The sequence below is a fragment of the Chiloscyllium plagiosum genome, chromosome 7 (assembly GCF_004010195.1).
Source record: "Chiloscyllium plagiosum isolate BGI_BamShark_2017 chromosome 7, ASM401019v2, whole genome shotgun sequence".
Classification (NCBI taxonomy): Eukaryota; Metazoa; Chordata; class Chondrichthyes; order Orectolobiformes; family Hemiscylliidae; genus Chiloscyllium; species Chiloscyllium plagiosum.
This window is the reverse complement of record NC_057716.1, coordinates 102,419,922-102,445,101: the sequence shown is the minus strand read 5'-3', so window position 1 is coordinate 102,445,101 and position 25,180 is coordinate 102,419,922. Positions and strand designations below refer to the sequence as shown.

At 41.2% G+C, this 25,180-nt stretch overlaps 1 protein-coding gene across 2 annotated transcripts in view; it reads right to left on the bottom strand.

Annotated features, from left to right (window-relative positions):
- Nucleotides 1–4,624: 4,624 nt before the first annotated feature.
- Nucleotides 4,625–25,180, bottom strand: part of ttll4 (tubulin tyrosine ligase-like family, member 4) — a 108,759-nt gene continuing 88,203 nt past the window's right edge. For both annotated transcript variants that reach the window (XM_043694274.1, XM_043694273.1), the window contains exons 13-19: nucleotides 24,937–25,071; nucleotides 21,632–21,748; nucleotides 19,729–19,816; nucleotides 16,158–16,368; nucleotides 12,125–12,195; nucleotides 9,268–9,347; nucleotides 4,625–8,029 (exon numbers count right to left, since the gene is read on the bottom strand). In XM_043694274.1, the coding sequence (XP_043550209.1) occupies nucleotides 7,939–8,029; nucleotides 9,268–9,347; nucleotides 12,125–12,195; nucleotides 16,158–16,368; nucleotides 19,729–19,816; nucleotides 21,632–21,748; nucleotides 24,937–25,071 (793 nt within the window). In that variant the 3' untranslated portion in view covers nucleotides 4,625–7,938. The remainder of the gene's footprint in view (nucleotides 8,030–9,267; nucleotides 9,348–12,124; nucleotides 12,196–16,157; nucleotides 16,369–19,728; nucleotides 19,817–21,631; nucleotides 21,749–24,936; nucleotides 25,072–25,180) is intronic.

The window sequence follows — 25,180 nt, the reverse complement described above, 5'->3', positions numbered from 1 at the left end:
AAGGAAATCAAGGGTTATGGGCAGGAAAGTGAAGTTCAAGACTATCAGATCATGAACTTATTAAATGACAGGTTGGACTTGATGAGTTGAATGGTCTACTGTTTATAGTATTAACTTTTGTATTCTCCACAGAATTGCATTTACCAATGGGAGTTCGCTTGTCAACCAATCAGCACACCCCTCTCATATACCATATATAGTAGGACCTTGATTATCTGAATGACATGGGCGAGTAGTATTTTATTTGGATAATTGGTCGTTCGGATAACCAGAAACAAGCGGTAACTTATGAGTGCCTATTATCAGACATTTCTTAGTTATGTGGCAATACACACCATTATGCAGTTTAACAGGTAACTGATCTATCGTAAATAAGCTGTAATTTGAGTACTGGTTATTAAGTCACACATGCCTTTATTGATAACTGAATGCTGAGTTGCCTAATGCTGTGTTGCCTAATGCTGTTTTTATGGGACCTTCAGATCTTGTTTGGATGATCTGAAATTTGGATAATTGATGTTCGGATAATCAAGGTTCTACTGTACATGTCCTTTCTCCTTACATTGGCATTCTTGTGAATTGTCCTGAGTGCAAGATAAAGGGTTTCAACAAAATGGTCTTTCTTTAGAATCGCTCAAGTTCTGTACTACCAAACAACTGTTTAAAAACGCTCTCTCTTTGGCCAAATCTTTGGTCTGCTGACTTATTACTACCCAATGGGAATCACTATCATGTTTAGTTTTATCATTCTTTGCTGTGAAGATTTTTTTGGAAATTCCATTGTTACAGGTATATTTGGGGAAGGGGAGGGGTACAAGGGGAGGTTCAGTTAGCTCAGTTGGCCAGACAGCTGGTTTGTGATGCATGGTGGCACCTATGGCGTGGATTCAGTACTGGCTGCGATTGTTATGAAGGATATTCCTTCTCAATCTCCTCCCGTGCCTGAGGCATGGTGAGGGATTTCAAAGACTGAGGGGCAACTTGATTGAAACAGTCAAGATTCTTCAGTGACTTGACAAGGTAGATGTGGAAAAGTTGTTTTCCCTTATGGGAGAGTCTAGCACTAGAGGGTATAATCTGAGTTTAAAAAATTGCTTATTTAAGATAGAGGAAGATTTTCTTCCATCGGGGGTAGTAATTTGTGGGCAGCACGGTGGCACAGTGGTTAGCACTGCTGCCTCACAGCGCCAGAGACCCGGGTTCAATTCCCGACTCAGGCGACTGACTCTGTGGAGTTTGCACATTCTCCCCGTGTCTGCGTGGGTTTCTCCGGGTGCTCCGGTTTCCTCCCACAGTCCAAAGATGTGCACGTCAGGTGAATTGGCCATGCTAAATTGCCCGTAGTGTTAGGTAAAGGGGTAAATGTACGGGAATGGGTGGGTTACGCTTCGGCGGGTCGGTGTGGACTTGTTGGGCCGAAGGGCCTGTTTCCACACTGTAAGTAATCTAATCTAATCTAATCTAAATCTGTGGTCTGATCAGTTGTCTGTCGCTCTAATAAGACAGTCTATAATCTGATAGAACTAGTGTTGTTGTTCATGACATACTTCCATCATGTAAAAGGTTCTTCATTAAATGTAGGTTGCTACATAAGGTGCTCTCACTGGACATTGGAGAAAACAGTCTTGATTCTATATTCACTCAAAGCAAAGCAATCTGCTGAGGAAGAAGGATGTGGATTGACCCATGTGATTGCAGCATTGTGACACTATGCAGTTCTGTAGATGGGATAATGATACAAAGTGCAACTAGTTCCACATAGCTCCCAGGCCAGTATGATTATATTTAGCACATTCTCTGCCTCACTGCCACCTCCCCCAACCCTGCTCCAGCTATATATAACATCTTTGAACTTGCAATTCATTGCCATATTACTCTTGCATACAGGCTTTAAAACAACCGTCTGCATTTTGTTTACAGCAGACATTTTAAAAATGTGACAACCCAAATACTTTTTGTTTGTTAAAAAAATCTTATTAGGAATTTATTTATTAGGAATTTTTTTTGACTTAACCTCCATGCTATCCAGTTTGGTATTCTGGGCCAGTGCTGTATGGTTGACAGCTGCCATTTTTTTGGATGCAATGTGGAAACAAGTGCTGATTTTCCTGCTCCAACATGCAATCTTAGAACATAGAACAGTACAGCACAGAGCAGGCCCTTCAGCCCACGATGTTGTGCCGACCATTGATCCTCATGTAAGGTAAACCTAATGTATGAACCCTCAAATTTCTGTGACCATATGCATGTCCAGCAGTCTCTTAAATATCCGCAATGACCTCGCTTCCACAACTACTGCTGGCAACGCATTCCATGCTCCCACAATTCTCTGCGTAAAGAACCCGCCTCTGACATCCCCTCTATACTTTCCGCCAAACAGCTTAAAACTATAACCCGTGTTAACAATTTCTGCCCTCCAAACAGCTTAAAACTATAACCCGTGTTAACAATTTCTGCCCTGGGGAAAAAGTCTCTGGTTATTAACTCTATCTATGCCTCTCATTATCTTGTACACCTCAATTAGGTCCCCTCTCTTCCTTCTTTTTTCCAATGAAAAAAGTCCGATCTCAGTCTCTCTTCATAAGATAAGCTCTCCATTCCAGGCAGCATCCTGGTAAACCTCTTCTGAACCCTCTCCAAAGCATCCACATCTTTCCTATAATAGGGCGACCAGAACTGGACACAGTATTTTAAGTGCGTCTAACCAAAGTTTTATAGAGCTGCAACAAGATCTCACTGCTCTTAAACTCAATCCCCCTGTTAATGAAAGCCAAAACATCATATACTTTCTTAACAACCCTGTCCACCTGGGTGGCAATTTTAAGGGATCTATGTACTTGCACACCAAGATCCCTCTGTTCCTCCACAATGTCTTTAATCCTGTACTCAACTTTCAAGTTTGACGTTCCAAAATGCATCACTTCGCATTTATCCAGATTGAACTCCATCTGCCACCTCTCAGCCCATCTCTGCATCCTGTCAATAAATGTATGTGAGCTAGTTTATTTATGGAAATTTGATTGGCCTGGACAAGTTGGACTTAAGTGTCTGTTTCTGTCCTGTGCGACTATGGCAGTGTGTGAACAAAACAGAATCCCCCACCCAGATTTGGAGATCACTCTTCTCACAATCAAAAGCTGCAAGTAGCAGATGATAGCCAGTTTTGAGAAGATTTAGAGATCCAACACGCATAGATTTGGACCCCATTTACCACCCCCTGCGAAAAAGAACAGGAAATGACATCACCAACCTAAACATATAAATAGAAAACAGGAATCATCAGCAGCGCTTCGTCCAGAGGCTCACTGAAGATGCTACCTAGTATGGTGATGAAACGTCTGAAAATGAACCTTCCAACTCAGCGAGCAAACCTATATCTAGAGTAGCAGATGATTCAGTAATTCATTTCACAGAGGCAGTTCAGAGGAGTTTTGCTAGACTGTTTCGAAAGAAAGGCTTGCCTTATGAAGGGAGATTGCATGACATGAATATTACGTGCCACTTATCTGCCCAAGCCTAAATATTGCAAATAGACACAGGACCCAAAGAAACATAAATGATGCAACCAGTTCTCCACTTCTGACCTGGTGATAGAGGAAAGCAGCTGAAGATGGCTGAGCCTAGAACAAATCCCAGAAATTCCAATGAATCTGTACTGGACCCTCAATTTTTTTTTTTAAACACAAAATGTCAAAACAACTAACGGAAAACTAGTCTTTATTGCCAGGAGATTGAAATATAAACAGGAGGAATTGATGTTCAGATGCACAAAGCCTTGATCAGATCTCTTTTGGAATACAGTGTTCAGTATGGGCACCATGCTTCAGGTAGAATGTTTGAACTTGGAGGAAGACAGAAAGATTCATTTTGAATGAATTAATGATAAGGCTGGCTTGCATAAACTTGAGTTAAAACTGAGAGATAATTTAAGAGATGGCTAAAATGTCATTGGACAGATTACACCAACTACAGGAGTCTTCCAGGGTTGGCACAGCAGTTAGCACTGCTGTCTCACAGTCTAAGAGACTCAGGTTTGATTCCAGCCTTGTGCCTGTGTGTGGAGTTTGCATGTTCTTCCCAAATCTGTGCGAGTTTCCTATAGCTTCCTTGCCCAATCCAAAGATGTGCTGGCCAGGTGGATTAGAATGCTAAAATTGCCTCAGTGTCTATGGAGCTGTAGGTTGGGTGGATTAGCCAGGGTTACAAGGATGGCGTGGGTCTAGGTGGGAGGCCCTTCACAGGGTCAATGCAGACTCTCTGATGGCCTATTTCTGTACTGTAGGCATTCTATAATTCATTTTCAAGAACAGAAATTGCTGAAGCAGCTCAGTAGGTCTGGCAGCATCTGTGGAGAGAAGTTATCATTTCAGGTCTGGTGATCCTACCTCAGAACTGATTCACTTTCATTTATTTGCAATTTTTTTTCCAGCCTGCCCATTCCAGACTTTCAATATCCTTTGATCTCTGAATGTATTCAAGACATGAAAGCTATACTTGTGTAATTTCCATCACAAATCAAACCCAACTCACTTGTCACTTCATGAGCATTTACTTGAGATAATGCATCAATGGGATGGTATTGCGAACAATAATGAAATGAACAAAAGACAATTGTTCAAAAGCATTAACTGCAAGATATATTTATTAGGATTCTTAAATTATTGCTCAACTCAAAACTGCAGTCTCTCAACAGCTTCTGTACTGTTAGAAACCAATCTTGATCAAACACTCAGATACTTCAAGAAATAGTAAACATAATGACAGCAGACAAGTGCCAGAATACACAAAAGTTCTCTATTAGTAATTCACTTCTTAAAAAGTCTGTTCATGACATAACAGATTCTGAATGATTACAAACTTGCTTCTCAGTAAACATGTATCACATTTTGAGAAAGGCATTTATGCTCATTGCTTTTCCCAGAACACAGCCCGCTGTGGCAAAAGATTTCTGCCTGGGCTGAATCAGTGCTGCAGCAGAACCTTGGAGTAGTGTAGAAAGCGAATTCACGGTGGATAAAACAAAGACTGAACACTTTCTGGAATTTATGAGCCTTGCCAGTCTTGTAAACAATTCCTTACATAAATAGGGTTAAATCTGTTGATATGCAGCCCACTGTAGGATTTCTCGCATAATCCTATAATTTTTTTTGGAGCAGATAGGATGCTGGACAAGTAGGCTGCATACAGTTAAAGCAGTCACAAATATAAAATGTGGATTTGGATTCAGTTACATTATTCAGATTGCTAGATTTTAAGCAATTGCAACATTTTCACTGTTGCTTTAACTTTATTCAACATATACTCAAATGTTTCTTAAAAACAAAGTTTATTTGAATTATTCCCACAACGAAATCTTGTCCAAAACCTTAAATGGGGAAGAGGAAAAACATTAATTGTTTTTGCAACAATAGGTTTATCATTAAACTAAAGCGCAACAGAAATCCCACAAAGCAGCTGTCACCTTTCAATTATCATTTCACAGATGTCACTAATGTTATTTCTTTCATTCCTAATTCACAGCAAACTTGTAAACATGTCAAAACTGGTGAATACATATTTGAATAATCTAATTTTTTTTTTTACTTGCATTGCACAGCAAAAGTCTAGAGTGGAAAGTAGCTTGAGGAGCATAAAGTTTGATCTTCTGATTGATTTTTTAAAATATGTATTCTTTATTAATGAAATCAAATGAAAAGAGAGCAGTCTTATGGGAATTACTACATTTACTGGAAGCAGTCACTAATTACAGTATTAGTGAAACTGGAGACTCCAGCACACAAGTTCTCACCTCGGGAGCTTCAGCAACTACTGTCGATGACTTTATTTTTGATGCAGCCAGGAAAGGGTTAAAGGAGGACACAGAACAAGCAGAACATTTTACAGAAACCCAAACATCTTGCCCCCACTCAATGAATCTGTTAAAGAGAAGATGCCACTTTCTTTAAAATTTGACAGAGCGGAATGACATAACTGGGAAATGTGAAACCTAAAATGAGCATGAAGCCCTCAACTATTTATGAAGTCAATAAAATCTGTACACAAAAGCAAAAAATAGAACTCAATCCCATAAGATCAGACTCACTGCACAGATCGCAATTGTCCAACTGGTTTGTCTTCCCCACTACCTTTTCTACTTTCACTCCAGGCATTTGCTATACTTGCATTTATTTCAAAATCCCAAAGTTTAACAAAAAGCTGAAGGCTTTTTCCTTTGATGCAATCTTCTGATTTGCTTACTTGGCACCTTAGGAGTAGGGGGAAGACCTGTTTATCGACTGCCATTCTGTCCGTTCCAATTCTCCACATAAAGTTAAATTACTAGCAAGTGTCAAATCAACATCAGAAATCCCAGCTTCAACCTTGTACCACACTATGTTGCTTCAGTGAAATGAAGAAACAATAGGCTAAAAATACATTATGGTGGGTTGGCACTATCCAAGTTGGCCAGTATAGCTTCAATGTTAATTCCACCCCTCTCATCTCCAATGAGAAAATCAAGGTGACTCAGCAGTGTGGGCAACACAGTATGGGCTTGCCAAAAAGACAGCATCAAGGGGTAGGGAGGAGAAGAACAACAGGTCATTGGACTTCCTGATAGAGGTCTGAAAACTATCCGGAAGGTGTTTAGAAACTTGGCAGGAAGGAGTGGAGAGAGACAGAAATAAACTAATCTCCACAAAAAACAAACACTTAGGCTTGATGTCTATAATCAGATTCCACAGAATCTAGAGTGGAAACATGAGAAACCTTACATCAGTTACACAAGTGTTTAATGCAGCACATCCTTTTCCACACTGCAGCTGCACTGTGGACCAGCAGTAAGCACATTTCACAACAGTGCACAGATCTGGATCAGGAGCTCTCCACAAATACTTTGATCTAAAGGCTTCCCTGCATTAACTGCTCCATAGCTGCAAGAAGTCTTGGATATTCAACATCTGGCATCAGGCAAAATAAAAATTAAGTACTGGCCCTCAACCAGACAAGAACTTGGGTTACCCATTACATCTGCTGACACTCAGTCTGATAAAACAGATTCACACATATCAAGGCAGTCAAGATGAAATATTGCAGGGATTTAATAAATGGTTTACGTATTTTCTTTTCAGGATTGAACTCATACAAAATTGTGTAGTTTATAACTTGTTAAGATTATATTAAAGACAAATTTAAGCTCCAAGACTATTTTTCGTCTTAAAGATTTGATTATAAAAGAACAATAATTTTTAACCTAACAAAGTACTGACTGTGCCAGTGATGAGGACAGCACAGTCAGCATTCACATAATCCAGTGCAATGAGTTAAGAATGGATTAAATAACTTCAGACGACATTGGACCAGGTCTCAATTAATCAAGAATAAAACTAATTAAAATTAGCAACTAGACCATATCCATTTTGTGACATAATTGCTCTGGTAGGTCACTCCACTGTTTTAAAGTGATTTTGTAGGGCACGGACACTTTTCAGTAATATTATTTGGCATGAGAATTTCTCATACCAACAGTTTAGCTATTCACCACACTGTAAAAGACTCTTGTGCAGCCAGAGGATTGTTCAATTAAGCTTCTTGAACAGTGGTCAAATGCCACAGGTCATCAGCCAGTCAAATTTCTGCATTTTACTTTGGCAGTTCAGTAAGGCTTTGACTCTTTAGATGCAGGGCGCACGTTTTACAATGTGGTGAATAGTTGATGTGCAATGGGAACGTAGACTAAGGTGAGTCTGCGCCTAGCAAACACAGGCCACAGTAAGGCCTCCTTTCAGCAAGTGGTCAATACCCTGCTCCCCCATATCCTCTCCCTCAGCGGAGGTAGACTTCTGAATCTGAGAGATCAAGCTGTCGGCAAATAGCTGTAAGCTTCACTTCTGGAAGTGTTGGCTGAATGGTGAGAAGTACTCCACTAGCCAGCTGTGGTAGCAGCTAGTCTGTTGGCTGTCAGGATGACTGCTGGCCTTCCACTGGTTGTGGAGGAGTAGGATTAGGTTCTTGATTCGCAGCTACTTTCTTTTTTGGCATAGTTTCTCGACTGCAAATAAAACAAAACCGGTGCCTTGTGAACCAAGCAGTTTACTTCTGCCATTTAGATTATTAGAGAGAAACATATTATGCTCATGATCAGAGCGGTTTACTTCCCACAACTCTTAATGACCCTCTGAAATGGCCTAGGAAGTCATGCAGTTCAAAGACAATTAAAGATCACTAACAAATGCTGACTTTGCAAGCAACACCCTTGAAAGAACGAAGAAAGCAACCAGCCCCTCAATTCATAGGAGATTTATACTTCCAATTTGGCTTCAGGTAACTTTGTCAGTAGGTAATTTGAGGCTATGAAATGGAAGCTTTGCATAAAATGCTCATGCTTTCTCTGCACCTACATCAGCCTGGGTTCAGTATAATACTGATTATACTCGCTGATACAGATTCATTAAGTACACACCCAGTCATTAGAGATTTTGAAACACAACCTCAAGTTGATGTTCCAATTGAGCACGTCTAAACCGTGATTTTGTCTGGTATTGTGGTGAAGCAAGAAACCCAGGGCATTAATCTAAAGGGACAGAAGATGTTTAACCCAACCCCGCTAAATTAACCAAAAGTAATTCTTTTGGGTCTGAGTGTATCTTAGTGAATATTTACCAGCAGTTACCTGTATTTAAACAGTGACCTTGACATAATTAGATGTCCTTAGAGTGTAATAAACTAACATTTATTGCCAAATCATAAAAAAAGCAACATTAGCAGAGACGGCCAAAATTCCAGTCAACTGGATGAATTTAAAAGGAGCATGAGAAAGCGCGAGGTACAGGGAAACTTAGAAAGAGAAGTGCAGAGTTCAAAGTTGTACAGTAAAAAGCACAGGCAACACTGATGAAGCAATTAAAATCACTCAACCCATATCACCAAAACAGATCATCGGGTCATTTATCACATTGCTTTTTTTGGAGGTTGCTGCGTGGAAGTTGGCTCTGCATTTCCTATATTACAGTGCCCATCTTTCAGAAAGTTTGCAAAGGGTTGTGCAATGTGAGGTTTTGAAGTGCTATGGTAATCAAATTCCTTTCCTTAATGAGAGCTCCCAAAATAAATAGATAAGGTTGGAGGGGTTCGTACCTGACAAAACTTCCTTCATTACACCCAAAATGCTCAAACGAAAAAGTTTGATATTAACTGGAGTTTTAAAATATCAATACGCAAGTCAACAATGTTTTTAAATTATAAATTAAGTTTTTAAATTAACTTCAATCCACAGTTTGATGCTCTTACCTTTGAGAAGGATTGATCTTAGACTCTCCGTTGACCTTGAGGTCCAACTTTGCAGGGAAATGAAACTTAGGTGGACGCCACTGGCAAGAGGAAAAGTAGTTTTCATTTTTACCCAGAATAACTCAAATATAAATCAACTGAAAATATGGCATGGAGCAACTGGGACCAGTACAGTTTCCCGGGGGGGGGGGTGGGGTTTGCACTACAGGACGTAGATGTGATAACCTACTTTAAAGGAAGTTTAGTCATTGGAACCTCAGATTTTCACCAAGATTAAATTTATTATTTGGATGTAAGAGTAGAGTTTGCAACTGGCACGACAGTCAGGAAGACCGTAAGTTGTTCAGGTGAAATTACAATTTACAAACATGGACAGAACTTGGTTTTACATCTTCAATTAGTTCAAGTAGGCAAGTATTTTTGTTTCGACAGAGACATCTGTTCTGCCCTATATTAGTGGAATGAGGAACTATTAAGCGATTTGAATGCCCTTGTATACAAAGTCACGAAGTTAGTGGCATAGTAAATAAAATGCGATAGAAGGTTAGCTTTTATCACAAGAGAGCTGAAATATTGTTGGTTTTTCTTAATGGCTGGGGGGTGCGCACACACTGCATTTTCCCCATAATGATGTTGCTTACATCATGGCACATTTCATTAACCCGTGCTATACTCCGGTGTATAGATGATAGAAGGCTGCTCAAATCTCTGGAGTAATGCAAAAAAATGAACACTAAATAAAAGGGCCTCTAATGAATGAAGAGCCATAATAGGGAAAGTTAATATGGTTGTAGACTGTATAACTAGAAGTGTCATTGGAGACCAGAAATACACCTTTTAAAAAGGTCTCAAGGGGGCTGCATCTAATTTTGGTTTTGCTTCCTTTACCTGTTACCGGTATCGAGTCCCCAGAGTATCTACAAGAGCTACTTAAAAGATACCAACTTCTATTAGCACAATACACTCAGGGTGGTGGGCCAGTTTTCACCGGAGAAGTCCAAGGCGATATGAACCGTGGCTTCAAGATGATAAAGGGAACAGACTTCGCTTGGATGGTTAGGATATTTAAGCTAGACAGAGTGGGGTAGCATTAATGGGATCAGATATTATTTTTCTTCCCATACGTCATAAAAATTGTTTCACTGCAATTCCCTTTTACATGCAGTGCTAACTGTAGAAATCTCACTTTCATGAGACTCTAACGGGTGGCAACGTTTAAAAATATTATAAATAATTCTCCACTTCATAAATTCAAGGTGGCATTTTCTTTTATTTGTTTTTGAAGATGTAATACCGTAGTTTCCCATGAAAAAACTTCAGCAAATAAAAGATTGCTATGCATCAGATCAGCCTCGATTTGCATTGACTTTTGCTGCTTCCTGCTTCAAAGGAATTCTTGTTTAATTGCAATTTATGGAGCACAGTTGAATTGGTGTACATCTTTTAGGCAGTCATCAACCTCTGAAGCAGACCGTATGGAGAATGCAGATTCACTGGAGCCCTTCAAAGAAAAATCAGCTAAACAAGCTCCTGGTAGTGGAAGACATCTTTAGTTACAAAAGATAGGTGAGCACTACCTGTGAATAATGGCACAGTACCTGCTGAAGTCTGCAGTAGCAATTATCTTTAGGGATTGTACAGATTGGAATCATAGGTTTTTCACCCAACCCCGCTAAATTAACCAAAAGTAATTCTGCTTGCCTGATTAAGTGACTTGTGGGCCTAGTGGGGAGTGAAACACAATGTTTGAATGAACCAATTAAATCTTTCCCGCCTTTTGTTTGGATGGTTCAATATTATAATGTGTCTGCAGAATATACTTAGTTATATTAATAGTATTTGCAATACACTTAATTATAAATATGAACTTTCTGAAACTGTGGTCATTGAGTTAGGAGATGTGTGTTCAAAGGTGTGATCCTGGTCAATAAATTATAAATAAACTAGAGTGTGTAAAGGTTGGCTTCAGTTTTATCCTTTATCATCTGGTTTTCTGGAATCAGTCAACCTCCCAGTGTTTGTGATTCTTTATCTATTCCTCTTTGTTATCGATTCACAAACTCTGAGGGGTAGAAAAATTTGGATTCAAACCCACCTTTTAACCTCTTCAACTGAAAAGGTCAAAAACCATGAAAATAATAGCTATCACTTAAAAAGTGGCATGTTGGGAAAGGAAAGGCTATTTGGAGGTACCCAAGTTTAGGTTGGGCAGAACTGAGTTTTCACAGAGATGGTTTACAATGGGCAGTTATCAAATACAAGACGGATACCAGGCCAAACATATGGATCTAACAAAGGTCAATTATCTCAGCTTCAGACAAGATAACCCAACAGGCCTTTGTGACTAAAAGTACAGATTTGACAAAACAGAAGTTTAGCATTGCCAGCATTCATTGAGCTTTTCATACTGGAAACCTAAAAGAAAGTCATTATGCTCAGTCGACTTAACTGGCAAAATTGCTTGGTAGCTGTTTTGTTTTCTTGGACCTTGCCTGAACAAGTCATAGATTTTATAATACTGTTCAGCCTGACTCACATTTAAGAAATCTAGAAGATGAGATCCATTGGCATAATTTAAAGATACACATTTTGCACATTAGAGATGTTAAGTTCTTCCAATGTTAAAATCTTGCAATTGCTACTTCCAGCAGCTAGTTGATTGAGCCACTGTGACTAATTTCTCCTGCAATTGGAAGATCACTCCACTTTCCCCTCAGGTGATTTGGTCTGTGTCAAAATCACTATACAATTAGAAACACTTGCATCATACAACCTTACCATCACACAAATAATCAACTAAAAAGAAAGAGAATTTGGCAGCAGAAGACTGCAAAAGACAACATTTGTGGTTACTCACAATATGCGCGGGATGAACAGATAGTCCCAGATGAACCCCTCTGTAACTCAGTTCTTTCAGCACATCAATTCCTGTAAGATGGTAAACGCAATACAGAATAAAATACAAGTACAAAATCTTTCTTCTGACCTCTTGTTAAAGCACTGTCGCCTCTTCAGTTACCGATGAGATGTGATTTCCATGCTTCAGCTATCCTTCAGCACTCAATTGACCATTCTTTATGGATTTGTTCAGGCATACGATATTCTCTTCACTTCTATTTCCCCAAGTAAAGGGAACACCAGCTAAAACACCAGCACAGCTGCTGCAGTTCTGATCAGGCAGAAACTTGAACCTGGCAATCTGTTGTGCTATATACAGCTTTGATTTTATAACAATCACAGTGCCTACAGAAATATTGTGCACCTATTTCATATCCCACTTTAACAAACACAACTAAAGTATGAACAGTGGACAGATTATATATTAGAAGACAATCAGGCTACCATGCATTTCTTAATATAAATGGGTATAGAGTACACAGTACTGCATATTTTTTATACATTGTTGGCAGACTATAACTGTCAAATCGTAATTAATAACCCAAATGTGCATACAAAGTTAGAAGGTCTCTTAGCATCTTACATGTTTCAAATAATGCACATCTTATTCATCCATCTTCAATGGATACAAGCATAGCCTAGTGAAACATTCTGCATAAGACAACTTGCCTATTTCAGGTGTCAATCAAGAGTGTGGTGCTGGAAAAGCACAGCAGGTCAGGCAACATTTGAGGAGCAGGAGAATCGATGTTTTGGGAATATCCCGATGAAGGGCTTATGCCCAAAACGTCGATTCGCTTGCTCCTCGGATGCTGCCGGACCTGCTGTGCTTTTCCAACACCACACTCTTGACTCTGACCTCCAGCACCTGCAGTCCTCACTTTCACCTAATTCAGGTGTTAGTCTAGTAACCTCATTTGAAATGCTTGAAGTCCAGTGACACCTTTGTTACACATGACAACCAGAAATGCACACAATGTTGCAGATACAGTGTCACCAAAGCTCTGTATACCTGAAAGCATAGCCTTATTTTTGTAGTCAATTCCCTTGCAAAAAATAAGTATATTCCATCAGCTTACCTAATTACTGGTTAAGGTCTGGAATACAGCTGCTATGTGGAGGAGACTGCTTTATGGATATGTACAAAGTTGTGAGGAGGTGGTGGAAGAATGGTACTAAGTAAAATGTTTTGGGAGGGGGCCAACCCAGACTAGATGGGCCAAATGGTGTCCACCTGTACTGTTAGCATTCTGCAATACTGAAGCATGGTGTTAAAAGTGCAATTTCCTAAACCGTGCAGTAGTTAAAAAGCATCAATTCATGGGTAAGCTACCCAGGTTTACTAAGGGATAAAAGAATAGGATATGATGATAAAGAAGGACCAAAGGCATCTTGTGGAGAGTACTAAAAGATATAAATGATGAGCTGAAAGGTTATTGAGAATTTATGGCAAAGAAACAAACAAGGAAATTTCCAGCATAACGATCCTCAGCATCATTGATTCAACATTTAAAACAAATGATTATTAAAACACCAGGTGCCTACAAGCATGTTAAAGTACAAACTGAATTAACAATGCAAGATACAGGTGATGATAGGTCAATTTTAGTGGGCGGCACAGTAGCACAGTGATTAGCACTGTTGCCTCACAGCGCCAGAGACCCGGGTTAATTTCCCACCTCAGGAGACTGACTGTGCGCAGTTTGCACATTCTCCCAGTGTCTGTGTGGGTTTCCTCCGGGTGCTTCGGTTTCCTCCCACAGTCCAAAAATGTGCAGGTTAGGTGAATTGGCAATGCTAAATTGCCCATAGTGTTAGGTGAAGGGGTAAAACGTAGGGGAATGGGTCTGGGTGGGTTGCGCTTTGGCGGGTCGGTGTGGACTTGTTGGGCCGAATGGCCTGTTCCCACACTAAGTAATCTAATCTAATCTCACTACACTGTCCCAACCACCACACTAGCTCCGCCTCCCAAAACATTTCCTGAATTACTTCAGTTTGTTGTCCCATTCACTGTACCCACAAGTCAATTTAAACAAAAAACAACCTGAACTTACTATCAAATCTAGTTGCACTCACACTCCCCTATTAAGTCACAATTCATTTTAAACAAATGCTCCAGCCTTACCCTTTCTATACTACCCAGTACCCCACATAGTGTTAGGGTGCCTCCTTTCAAAGCTGAAGATACCATCCTCCTTTAGGATGTCCCTGTAACTCAACTACTACCTTCAGAAATCAAAACAAATTATCTTTTCAGCATTTTCTCTTGTGCCTGAATGCATTAGTGTTGAGAATTCAACAGAATAACTTATTCAGTCTGAAGCAGATGTATTTTTTCAAATTATGCAACATTGCTGAACTATACAGGTGCAATCTATTTGGCTTTTCCTTTCAGTGATAATCACATTAAACAAAGTATTCTTTCATTGGCTGTGGGTATCACTAGAAAAGCAAGATTGGTGGCCTATCCCTCACTACCTTGGAACTGAATGGCTGGCTAGACCATTTCAGAGGGTGGTTACAAGTTAATCATATTTCATTGGGGGTGGGCTCACATGTAGACTAGACCAGGTATAGACATCAGGTTTCTTTCTTCAAAAGGACATTAGTGAACCAAATGGATTTTCACCACAAATCAGTGTATTTTCATGGTTACCATTACTGAAACTAGCTTTCATTCCAGGTTTAAAGAACTGAATTCAAATTTCACCTGTGCCCTCTCAGCATTAGCCTCTCTCTCAGGAACACAATCTAAGCCTGGACTTAGGGGAGACTGTGGCACAGTAGTAATGTCACTGGACTATTAATTCTGAAGTCCAGGGTAATGTCTGGGATTAGATTTCTTATAGTATAGAAACAAGCCCTTCGGCCCAACACCGACCCCCTGAAGAGTAATCCATCCAGACCCCTGACTAATGCACCTAACACTATGGGCAATTTAGCATGGCCAATTCACTGAACCCGCACATCTTTGGACTGTGGGAGGAAACCGGAGCACCCGGAGGAAACCCAAGCAGAAACGGGGAGAATGCGCAAACTCCACAAACAGTCGCCCAAAGTAGGAATCAAACCCAGGTCCATGGTGCTGTGAAGCAGCAGTGCTAACCACAGAGCCACCGTGCCGCCCCCAACGGGGAAATGGGTTCAAACCCCACTATGGTAGTTAGTGGAATTTGAATCCAATGCAAACAGAGGCAACCGTGAAATTACTGTTGATTAGTGGGGGGTATAAAAAGATTTGGCTCACTAAGGTCATTTAGGAAAGAAAACCTGCCTTCCTCACCTGGACCTACATGTGACTCCAGACCCACAGTAATATAGGAGCAAATTACTGCAGATGCTGGAATCTGTATTGAAAGCATGAAATGCTGGAGATCACAGCAGGTCAGGCAGCTTCCATGGAGAGCAAGCTAACGCAATATGGTTGTCTCTTAACTGCTCTCTAGGCAGCGAGGAATGGGCAATAAATGCTCGCCATAATAAAACCCTCTTATTTTACACAAAACTATTTTGTCACCGTGCACAATCCACCTTTCTTTCCATGTGAAATACTTCACATTCACAATGCCACTGTCTTTCAACTAATGTTTTAGGTTCCTGAGATCTTAGATTCAAGTGACATCGAGTTGTCATATCACACACAAGTAATGCATAATACTAACTAATATTCAGTGATTAGCCAACTGGTTCACTAATGTCCTTTAGTGAAGGAAACTGCCATCCTTACCTAGCCTGGCCTGGCCTACATGAGGCTCCAGACCCAGCAATGTGGTTGACTCTTAACTGTCCTCTGAGCATTTAGGAATGGATAATAAATGTTGCCTTGCCAGCGATGCCCTCAAATCCAGGAATTAACAAAGAATAAATAAATAAATTCTGGCAGCAGCAACTTCACAATGGAAAGCATATTTTTGACAAGGCTTCACAAGAAAAGAACCAATCCTTTATTTTCTTCCCCAGGTAGCTTCAGAGAAGGTGTCTTTAAACATTACCTGCTTCTCTATTCTGACCATATTTTTGTTCCCATAAATCAAGCAAGATGTTGAAGTAACGGGGCTGTTCAAAGAACTGGAGATAGCGGGACGAATGTCGACAGGGGAATACCCGCTCAAACTGTCCTCGGCGATTGTACTCATCCTCCGATTCCATTAACATCCGAATATCATCTGGGGTAAGAATGTCCAGTAGAGAGGAATAGAAATGCTGGAAGACAGATATATCATGTGGGTTAAAAATCAAATCACCACGTTGCCTGACTTCAATGTTGAGTGAGGTGTATACAAATCATCAGCATTTATAAAGAGTAAGAGTATTATTTAGACACAGTTTTTGTTTAAACAGTTAGCTTTAGAGGGATGGCAGTGAAGGCAGTGCAATGTTCCTCCTGCAACATGTATGAGGTGAGGGATGCCATCGACGTCCCTGCCGATTACACTTGCAGGAAGTGCACCCATCTCCAGCTCCTCCAATATTTGAGTGGGAGCAGCGGCCGAGTTGAGGTGAACCCGGGAGACTACAGCTAAGGTAAGAGTTTTTTTCAAAATTACTTACCCGTAGCGGGCATGGGGAGGGGAAATGAGGAAGCTGGAGAAATCAACATTCATCCCGTGCGGTTGGAGGGCTCCAAGGCGGAAGATGAGGCGCTCTTCCTCCAGGCGTCGTGTGGTCAGGGTCTGGCAGAGTGGGAGGGGGAGTTAAAGTGTTCAGCCACGGGGCGGTTGGATTGTTGGTGCGGGTGTCCCAGAAACATTCCACAAGTAGGCGGCCTGTCTCCCCAATGTAGAGGAGACCACATCGGGTGCAACGGATACAGTAAATGATGTGTGTGGAGGTGCAGGTGAATTTGCGACAGAAGGAACCATTGGGGCCTTGGAGGGAGGTGAGGGGGGAAGTGAGGGCGCAAGTTTTGCACTTCTTACGGTTGCAGGGGAAGGTGCCGGGAGTAGAGGTGGGGTTGGTGGGGGGTGTGGACCTGACGAGGGAGTCGCGGAGGGAGTGTTCTCTCCGGAATGGTGATAGGGGTGGGGAGAGAAATATATCCCTGGTGGTGGGGTCTGTTTGGAGGTGGCGGAAATGACGGTGGATGATAGGATGTATCCGGAGGTTGGTGGATGGAAGGTGAGGACCAGTGGGATTGGAGGGGTGAGGTTCAAGGGCGGAGGTGTGGGATGGTGGCGATTGGAGGGGCGGGGTTCAAGGGCGGAGGTGCAGGAAGTGGAGGAGATGCAAAGGAGAGCATCGTCGACTACGTCGGAGAGGAAATTGTGGTCTTTGAAGGAGAAGGCCATTTGGGTTGTTCGGTAGTGGAATTGGTCCTCCTGGGAGCAGATGCGGCGGAGGCGAAGGAATTGGGAATACAAGATGGTGTTTTTACAGGGGGCAGGGTGGGACGAGGTATAATCTAGGTAGCTGTGGGAGTCGGTCGGTTTGTAGTAAATGTCTGTGTTGAGTCGGTCGCCCGAGATAGAAATGGAGAGGTCTAGGAAGGGAAGGGAGGAGTCTGAGACGGTCCAGGTAAATTTGAGGGGTAGTGGTGGAAGGTGTTAGTAAAGTGCTTGAACTGTTCAACCTCCTCGTGGGAGCACGAGGTAGCGCCAATGCAATCATCGATGTAGCGGAGGAAAAGATGGGGGGGTGGTGCCAGTGTAGCTGCGGAAGATGGACTGTTTCACATATCCGACGAAGAGGCAGGCATAGCTGGGGCCCATGCGGGTGCCCATGGCTACTCCTTTGGTTTGGAGGAAGTGGGAGGATTGGAAGGAGACGTTGTTGCTCACCCTCACCTCCTTCCACCTATCGTATTCCCAGCGCCCCTCCCCCAAACTTCCTCCCCCCTACCCTTTATCTCAGCCTGCTTGGCGCACCAGCCTCATTCCTGAAGAAGGGCTTATGCCCGAAACGTCGATTCTCCTGCTCCTCGGATGCTGCCTGGCCTGCTGTGTTTTTCCAGCACCACATTTTTCAACATCATCAGTGAGCCTCTGGATGAAGCACTGGTGGTATGGCCCGCTTTCTATTTATGTGTTTAGGTTTCCTTGGGTTGGTGATATCATTTTCTGTGGTGATGTTGTCATTTCCTGTTTTTTTTTCTCGGGTGTGGTAAATGAGATCCAAGTCAATCTGTTTATTGATAGAGTTCCGGCTAGAATGCCATGCTTCTAGGAATTCTCACATGTATCTCTGTTTGGCTTGTCCCAGTCGATGTGGTGTCCTTCCTCATCTGTATGCAAGGATACTAGTGAGAGTGGGTCATGGCTTTTTGTGGCTAGTTGAACATCATGAACATGGACATCAACTAGTCACAAAAAGCCATGACCCACTCTCACTAGTATCCTTGCACATAGATGAAGAAGGACGCCACTTCGATCGGGACAACACATCCATCCTAGGACAAGCCAAACAGAGAAATGCACAAGAACTCCTTGGAGCATGGCATTCCAACCAGAACCCTATCATCAAACACATTGACTTGGATCCCATTTACCACACCCTGAGAAAAAGAACAGGAAATGACATCACCAACCCAGGGAAACCTGAACACAAATAGAAAGCGGGTCATGCCACCAGTGCTTCTTCTGGAGGGTCTCTGATGATGTTACTTAGTATGGTGATGAAACATTTAAAAACGAACCTTCCAGCTCAGCGATCAAACTGACATCCACTAAGGGGTAATGTTTATACTGTTTACTTTAAACATTGCTAAAAAGGAGACGGTCAAAGTTTTTTGTCTTATACTTACCAGAACTTAAATGCAAGAAAGAGTTGAAAAACGGGACACTATTTTGTACAGCATGAGAAGAGAGTGCTGATTGGTTGGACTGTACTGACTTGGAAGCACAGCAAGAATAACTGTAGCCCACCTGTTCCTCGGATTTTCTCCGATTAGATTAACAAGTACAGATTAGCTCAATGCTATTTTTTAAAATTGCTGTGATAGAAAATTACTACTGGTATAATTGCTAAGCATTGGAGAAATATAGGAAGAATACATCAGCAATTCTCCAACCCTTGCTGCTAAAGAGTTGCACTGACATCCACAGCCAAATTTAAAAAGGGATGGAAATATGGGATCTGTGAGATCTTATAATGTCTTTACAGTACATATAAAAAAAAGTACAATGTCACTATGTAGTCTTGAAACCAAGGCTTCCTGCATCGTCTGCTTTTGTAACAAAAGCCACGTAGTTCCTTTGCAATCTCAAAAATTTTGGACTTGGATGGTCATCTCTTTCCTGATTAAAAAAAATTATTTTGTTTTTCCACTCAATCAAAATTCTCAGAAATGAAACAAAGTCTTTGGTGGAAGTAAAACATGAAATCAATTTTTTGTCAATAGTGCATCCTTTTGAATAGAATGGGCAATAAACTTGCGAAACCAGCTCATTAATCTGCAGTCATTCATGGTACAAATTAGCAGATGACCCAAACCAATGAAGCAGAATTTAGATAGTTCAAAATGAATGAAGTGTTGCCAGATGTAATGAATGATGAGCATTTATGTCAGGAATATTAATAACGTCTCTCTATTTACACTTCTGATGATATTGTGAGAAGACAAATTACCATAGGTGGCGATTTCTGGCTCAGGTAGTAAACTCGCTTGAGTTTCTCGTCAGCGGTAAGCTCATTACTCTTTGGCCTAGAAGAATTGCTACAGAACAAAAGGAAAAAAATCTTAATTCCCTGTACTCTGCATTCAAGGGCATTACAGCTCTATCATCTAGTGCTAATTTCCTGCCTTTTCTCCATACTCCCTTCTAATTAAATAATCAGCCAATGCCCTCTCAAATACCTCAATTGAAACGGTTTCCACCCCATTTACAGGAAGTACAATTCCATACCCTAACTACTCAAGTGAGAGAAGTTTTTTCCTGACATCACCTTTACTTCGCTTAAATCCCTGCCTTCACACACTTTTTTCCCTTCTACAAATGAGAACAGCTTCTTCTGAACTACCATACTTAAAGAGCTCTACACTTGTCCCCACACTTCACAATTCCTACAAGTTCTAAGTCATCTTTAACTCTGAAACTGTCTCCTGCATACCCAGATACAAATCATTAATTATGTGGTTGATGAACCCAATCTGAGAGCATCTCTGTTCACACATTTGGCAGGTGTTTCCAGGAGGTGGAACCGGTCCTTGGCTTTGAGACTGCCATTCATTTCAGATTCCCATTCTACACCTCCTCTTGCTGACGGATGTACTCAAGTAATACTTTCCTTTCGTATAGGAGGTACCTCAAAGTCTGTTCCTACTGAATGAGGGTCTTCCAAGAGTTGACATCCATGTTGCATTCCTGGAGGAAAGCCTCCAGGGAGCTTCTCAGAAGCTTCCTTTGCTCACCTCTCATTCGAGGCCTTCCTTGACATGGGCAAACATGACTTACTTTGGTGGTTGGAACTCAGGCATCCTCAGCACAAAGCCGACTCAGCAAAGTTGGTTTTAGATGATCACGGCTTTGATAATGATGTTACTGATTGTTTCAAGGATGCTGATGTTGGTGTGCATGCTCTCCCAGCTGATGCAGAGAATGATTATCAGACTGCGTTCATAGTTCCTCTCAACAGCTTTGAGGTGGCAGCAATACATATTCCAAGTTTCAGTTGTACAGAAGAGTCAAAGAGGACTGCCTCACACATAGGATCTTGGTAGGAGCATGGATGTCATGGTACATAATCAGGAAGAGCACGTGCCCCAGTAATCGGTTGACCATTAATCTCTGTTTCTTATCACTTCACCGATTTTGCTCCCATATTTCTACTGACCCTGTTATACTATGACTCCTAACTTTCTTTACAAGTCTGCTGTGTGGCACTGCAACAAATGCTAAGGGAGATCCTTGTGACCATAATCAACATTACTACCCTCAGCAACCCTTTGCTGCGTCCTCAAAATAAAAACCACAGCAAATTAGTTAAGTATAATTTCCCCTTTATTAATCTGTGCTGACATTTCCTAATCAACCCACCTTTCTGCATGGAACTCTTAGTTCTATCCCAAATAATTGTCTCTAGAAGATTCCCCACCAATCCATTTTTTTCCCTTCATTAACCTGTTTTTCTAATCAACCTGCTCAGAAATATTACTACACGCCTCTGGAGCAGGTAGGACTTGAACCTGGGTCTCTTGCTTTAGGGGTAGGGACACTACCACTGCACCACAAGAGGCCCCATACCAATTCCCTTTCAAATGGTGTAGTTTCATCAGCAAACTGGAATGGTACCAATTCACTAAGAAACACCACATAAAGCCAACCACTTTTTGCAGCAAACCACCGACTCAGGGAACTAAGAAACAATTTGACATAGTTACACAAGTATTTATGACAAAGTATATAACTGTTCATTTCATTTGAAATATCAATTGAAAATGCTGTCACATGTTTTGTGATCAGTGCCCAGGAACATGTGGTTTCATACATCAATACAGCAAATATTTCAGGAAAGGATTGCGCCTTTTTACCTTTTTATGGTTGGAGTTACCTCATCCTTACTAGGAATAATGAATCCAGCCAGATTCAGGAGATCGCTAATCATCCGCCCCTTAATCATAACATCCAGTGTAGAATTTGAATGTAAGCTGAGTGAAAGAGGTTAAGAGGAATAAAAATTACATTCACTCAGTAATAAAATAAATTCAATATAAAAAGAGCAATAGCTTTGTCTACTTAAGTAAAATGAATTAATTGTGTAAAGTATTAAGACTTGACAAATGTGCTAAACCTTGGTAAAAATAAATACTTTCTAAAATAATTCAACAGATTGCATTTTTATTGAACATTAGTTGAAAGCATTCAGTAACTTGCGCTCAATATCATTAACCTGTGCTTTAATATAGATGAACTGAAAATGCTGTTAGGGATGGAGCTCCAGGATTTTGAACTAATGACATGGAAATATATCGCCATTCCTTCAGGATGATGAGTAGATTGGAGGGAAACTTGTAACTGCTTTACTCCTATATATCTGCTGCCCTTGTCTTGCTAGATGGCAGTGGTTTAGAGTTTGGAAGGTGTTGCCTAAGGAGACTTGGTGAATTTCTGTAGTGCATCTTGTAGATAACACATACTGGTGCTATTGAGTAGTGAAGGAGGGAGGAGATATTTCAGAGTGTGGTGCCAACAAAGTGGGTTTTGACCCAGATACAGTCAAGCTTCTTGGGTGTTGCACTCATCAAGTTAAGTATTTATCATACTGCCAACTTGTATACATGGTGGACAGGCTTTGGGGAAAGCTGAGATTCTTCACTAACAAGGGATTCAAAAGCTACCAGAAGAAAGCACAAATATGGAGCTGAGGCCACAACCAGGTTAGTTTTGATCTTATTGAAGGGACGAGCAGGCTTGAGACATCAAATGCCTTACTCCTGCTCTTAATTTGTATGCTCTGTGGAACTGTCAAGATTAAAAGGAGAAGTGATACATGATATTTTGCTTCTGGTTAACTTTTGAAGCGTCAAATGACCTAGATTAATCAGGCATACCAAATGTTCTCTTCCACTTAACCATGTTACAGAAGAAAATAAGCTACTGCATAATTGAATCCACAGACATTTAATTGACATTAATTGATCAAATTAGCCTGCCATTCATGTTGCATGAGCCCCACAAAGAGAACATTAGAAACAAGAACAGAAATTGCTGGAAAAGCTCAGCAGGTCATGCTGCATCAGGAGAGAAATAAGAGTTAACGCTTCCACTGGCCCTCCCTCAGAACAGGTTTCTGATTTCCAGTATTTGTAGTTCTTTTGGTTTCTCCAGAACATGGTCTAGGTTGCTGGATTGCTATTTCAGCTATAACAGCACTAGGCCATTGCCTGACCTGGAAGTCACTAGCAGAATGTTGAGGCAAATAGCATAGATTCATTTAAGGAGAAACCAGAAAATTAAATAAAGCTGAAAGGAGCAGCAAGGTCAATTAATGAAGTGGAGATGAAAGCCTGAATGGAGCACAAACACTGGCATAGACCACTTGGGTTAAAAAATAAAAATAAAATGCTATAAATGGTGTGCTTTTAAAAAAATATTCACTCATGAGACATGGACATCGCTGGTTGACCAGAACTTTTATGCCATCCATAGCTGCCCTTCAGAAGGTTGTGGTGAGCTGCTGCCTTGAACCAATGGAGTCCATATGCTGTAGGTTGACTCACAATGGCCTAACGGAGAGGATTCCAGGATTTTGACCCAGTGACAGTGAAGGAATGCGATATATTTCCAAGTCAGAATAGTGAGTGGCTTGAAAGGGAACATGCAAGTGATGGTTTTCTCATGTATCTGCTGTCTTTGTCCTTCTAGATGAAAATGGTCCTGGGTTTGGAAGGTGCTGAGGATTACTGGTACATTTCTGCAGAGCATCTTGTTAATAATGTACACTGCTGTGAGTGAGCATTGGTGGGGGAGGGAGTGGATGTTTGTGGTGTCAGTCAAGCAGACTGCTTTATCCTGGATGGTGTCAAGCTTCTTGAGTGTTGTTGGAACTGCATCCATCCAGGCCAGTGGGGAATATTTCATCACAATCCTGATGTAGATGGTGGACAGGCTCTGGGGAGTCAGGAGGTGTGTTATTTGCTGCAGGGTTCTTAAACTCTGACTTGCTCTTGCAGCCACTATATTTATATGACAAGTCCAGTTCAGCTTCTTGTCAATGATAGTCTCTAAGATGTTGATAGAGAGTAGATTTCAGGTGGTAACACCATTTGGTTATATTGTCTCTTATTGCAAATGATCATTGGCTGGCAATTGTGTGGTGCGAGTGTTACTTGCCACTTGACTTGCTAGATATTGCCGAGATCTTGTTGCATTTAGTTATGGATTGGTTCAATATCTGAGGAGATATGAATGGTGCTGAAGACTTATTACTCATTTCCTTTGAAGCTTTGGATGGCAATGCAATGAAGAGTTGTTCCCCACCAACCTAGCTTCTGACCTGCTCTTGTAGACAGTCCAGCTGAGTTTCGGGTCAATGGTAACCTTCAGAATGTGGATGGCAGGGAATGCAGTGATGGCAACACCACTGAATTGGAGATATTCATTGCCTGGCAGTTGTGTAGCGTAAATACTATCTGGATATTGTCCAGATCTTGTTGCATCTGAACACGAACTGCTTCAGTATCTGGAGTTGTGAATGGTGCTGAACATTGCACAATCAGCAGCAAACATCCCCACTTATGATGGGGGCGATGATCATTGAGGAGGCAGCTGAAGATGTTTGGGTCTCAGACACCACTCTGAGGAACTCCTACAAAGCTGTCCTAGAGATGAGATGATTGATCTTCATCAAATCTTTCTATGTGCTAGGTATGACCCCCATCCAGCAGAGATATGGATTGCTAGGGCTTTTGCTAGGGCTTAACATATCCGAACGATTCTGGAGTTCTGAAAAAGGGTCACTGGACCCGAAATGTTAACTGCTTTCTCTCTACAGCTGCTGCCAGACTAGAACTTTTCCAACAATTTCTAACTTTGCTGCTGATTTCCAAAATCTGTAGTTTAAACAAAATTCACCCACTGTATCGCGCTAAGGGCAACTAATCTGCTTTGTGCCACAAGGTTAGGTTTAGTCTTTACTGCTTTAGGTCTAACAGCTGAAACTTTTTTTTCTTTATTCACTAATGAAATTTGTGATTCATAGGTTAGGTCAACATTTACTGCCCGTGTCTATAATAAACTTTCTGTTACTGCATTTTGCTCAAGGGGGTCAAATGACCTAGTCTTGCTCCTATTTGATGTCTCTGGTGGTTAATTACCAAAATGATCATACAGGTACCTTGGGGAGATGTTCACTTCTAGAACCCATGGCTTCAGGTTCTCATCAAGCATGATGTCAAATCCAAAGAGCTCATGGCAAGTGTAACGACTCCGTACATACAAATGTATTTGGCTGTTCACGTAAGACTCAGAGCTGCAGAACAGGAGAGAGATCATTTATAAAAACCAAAACCAGTTATAATGTTCTTTCTACAGTTGATACATTTCATAGTAATCTATTTCTGGATTCCACTGGGAAACTT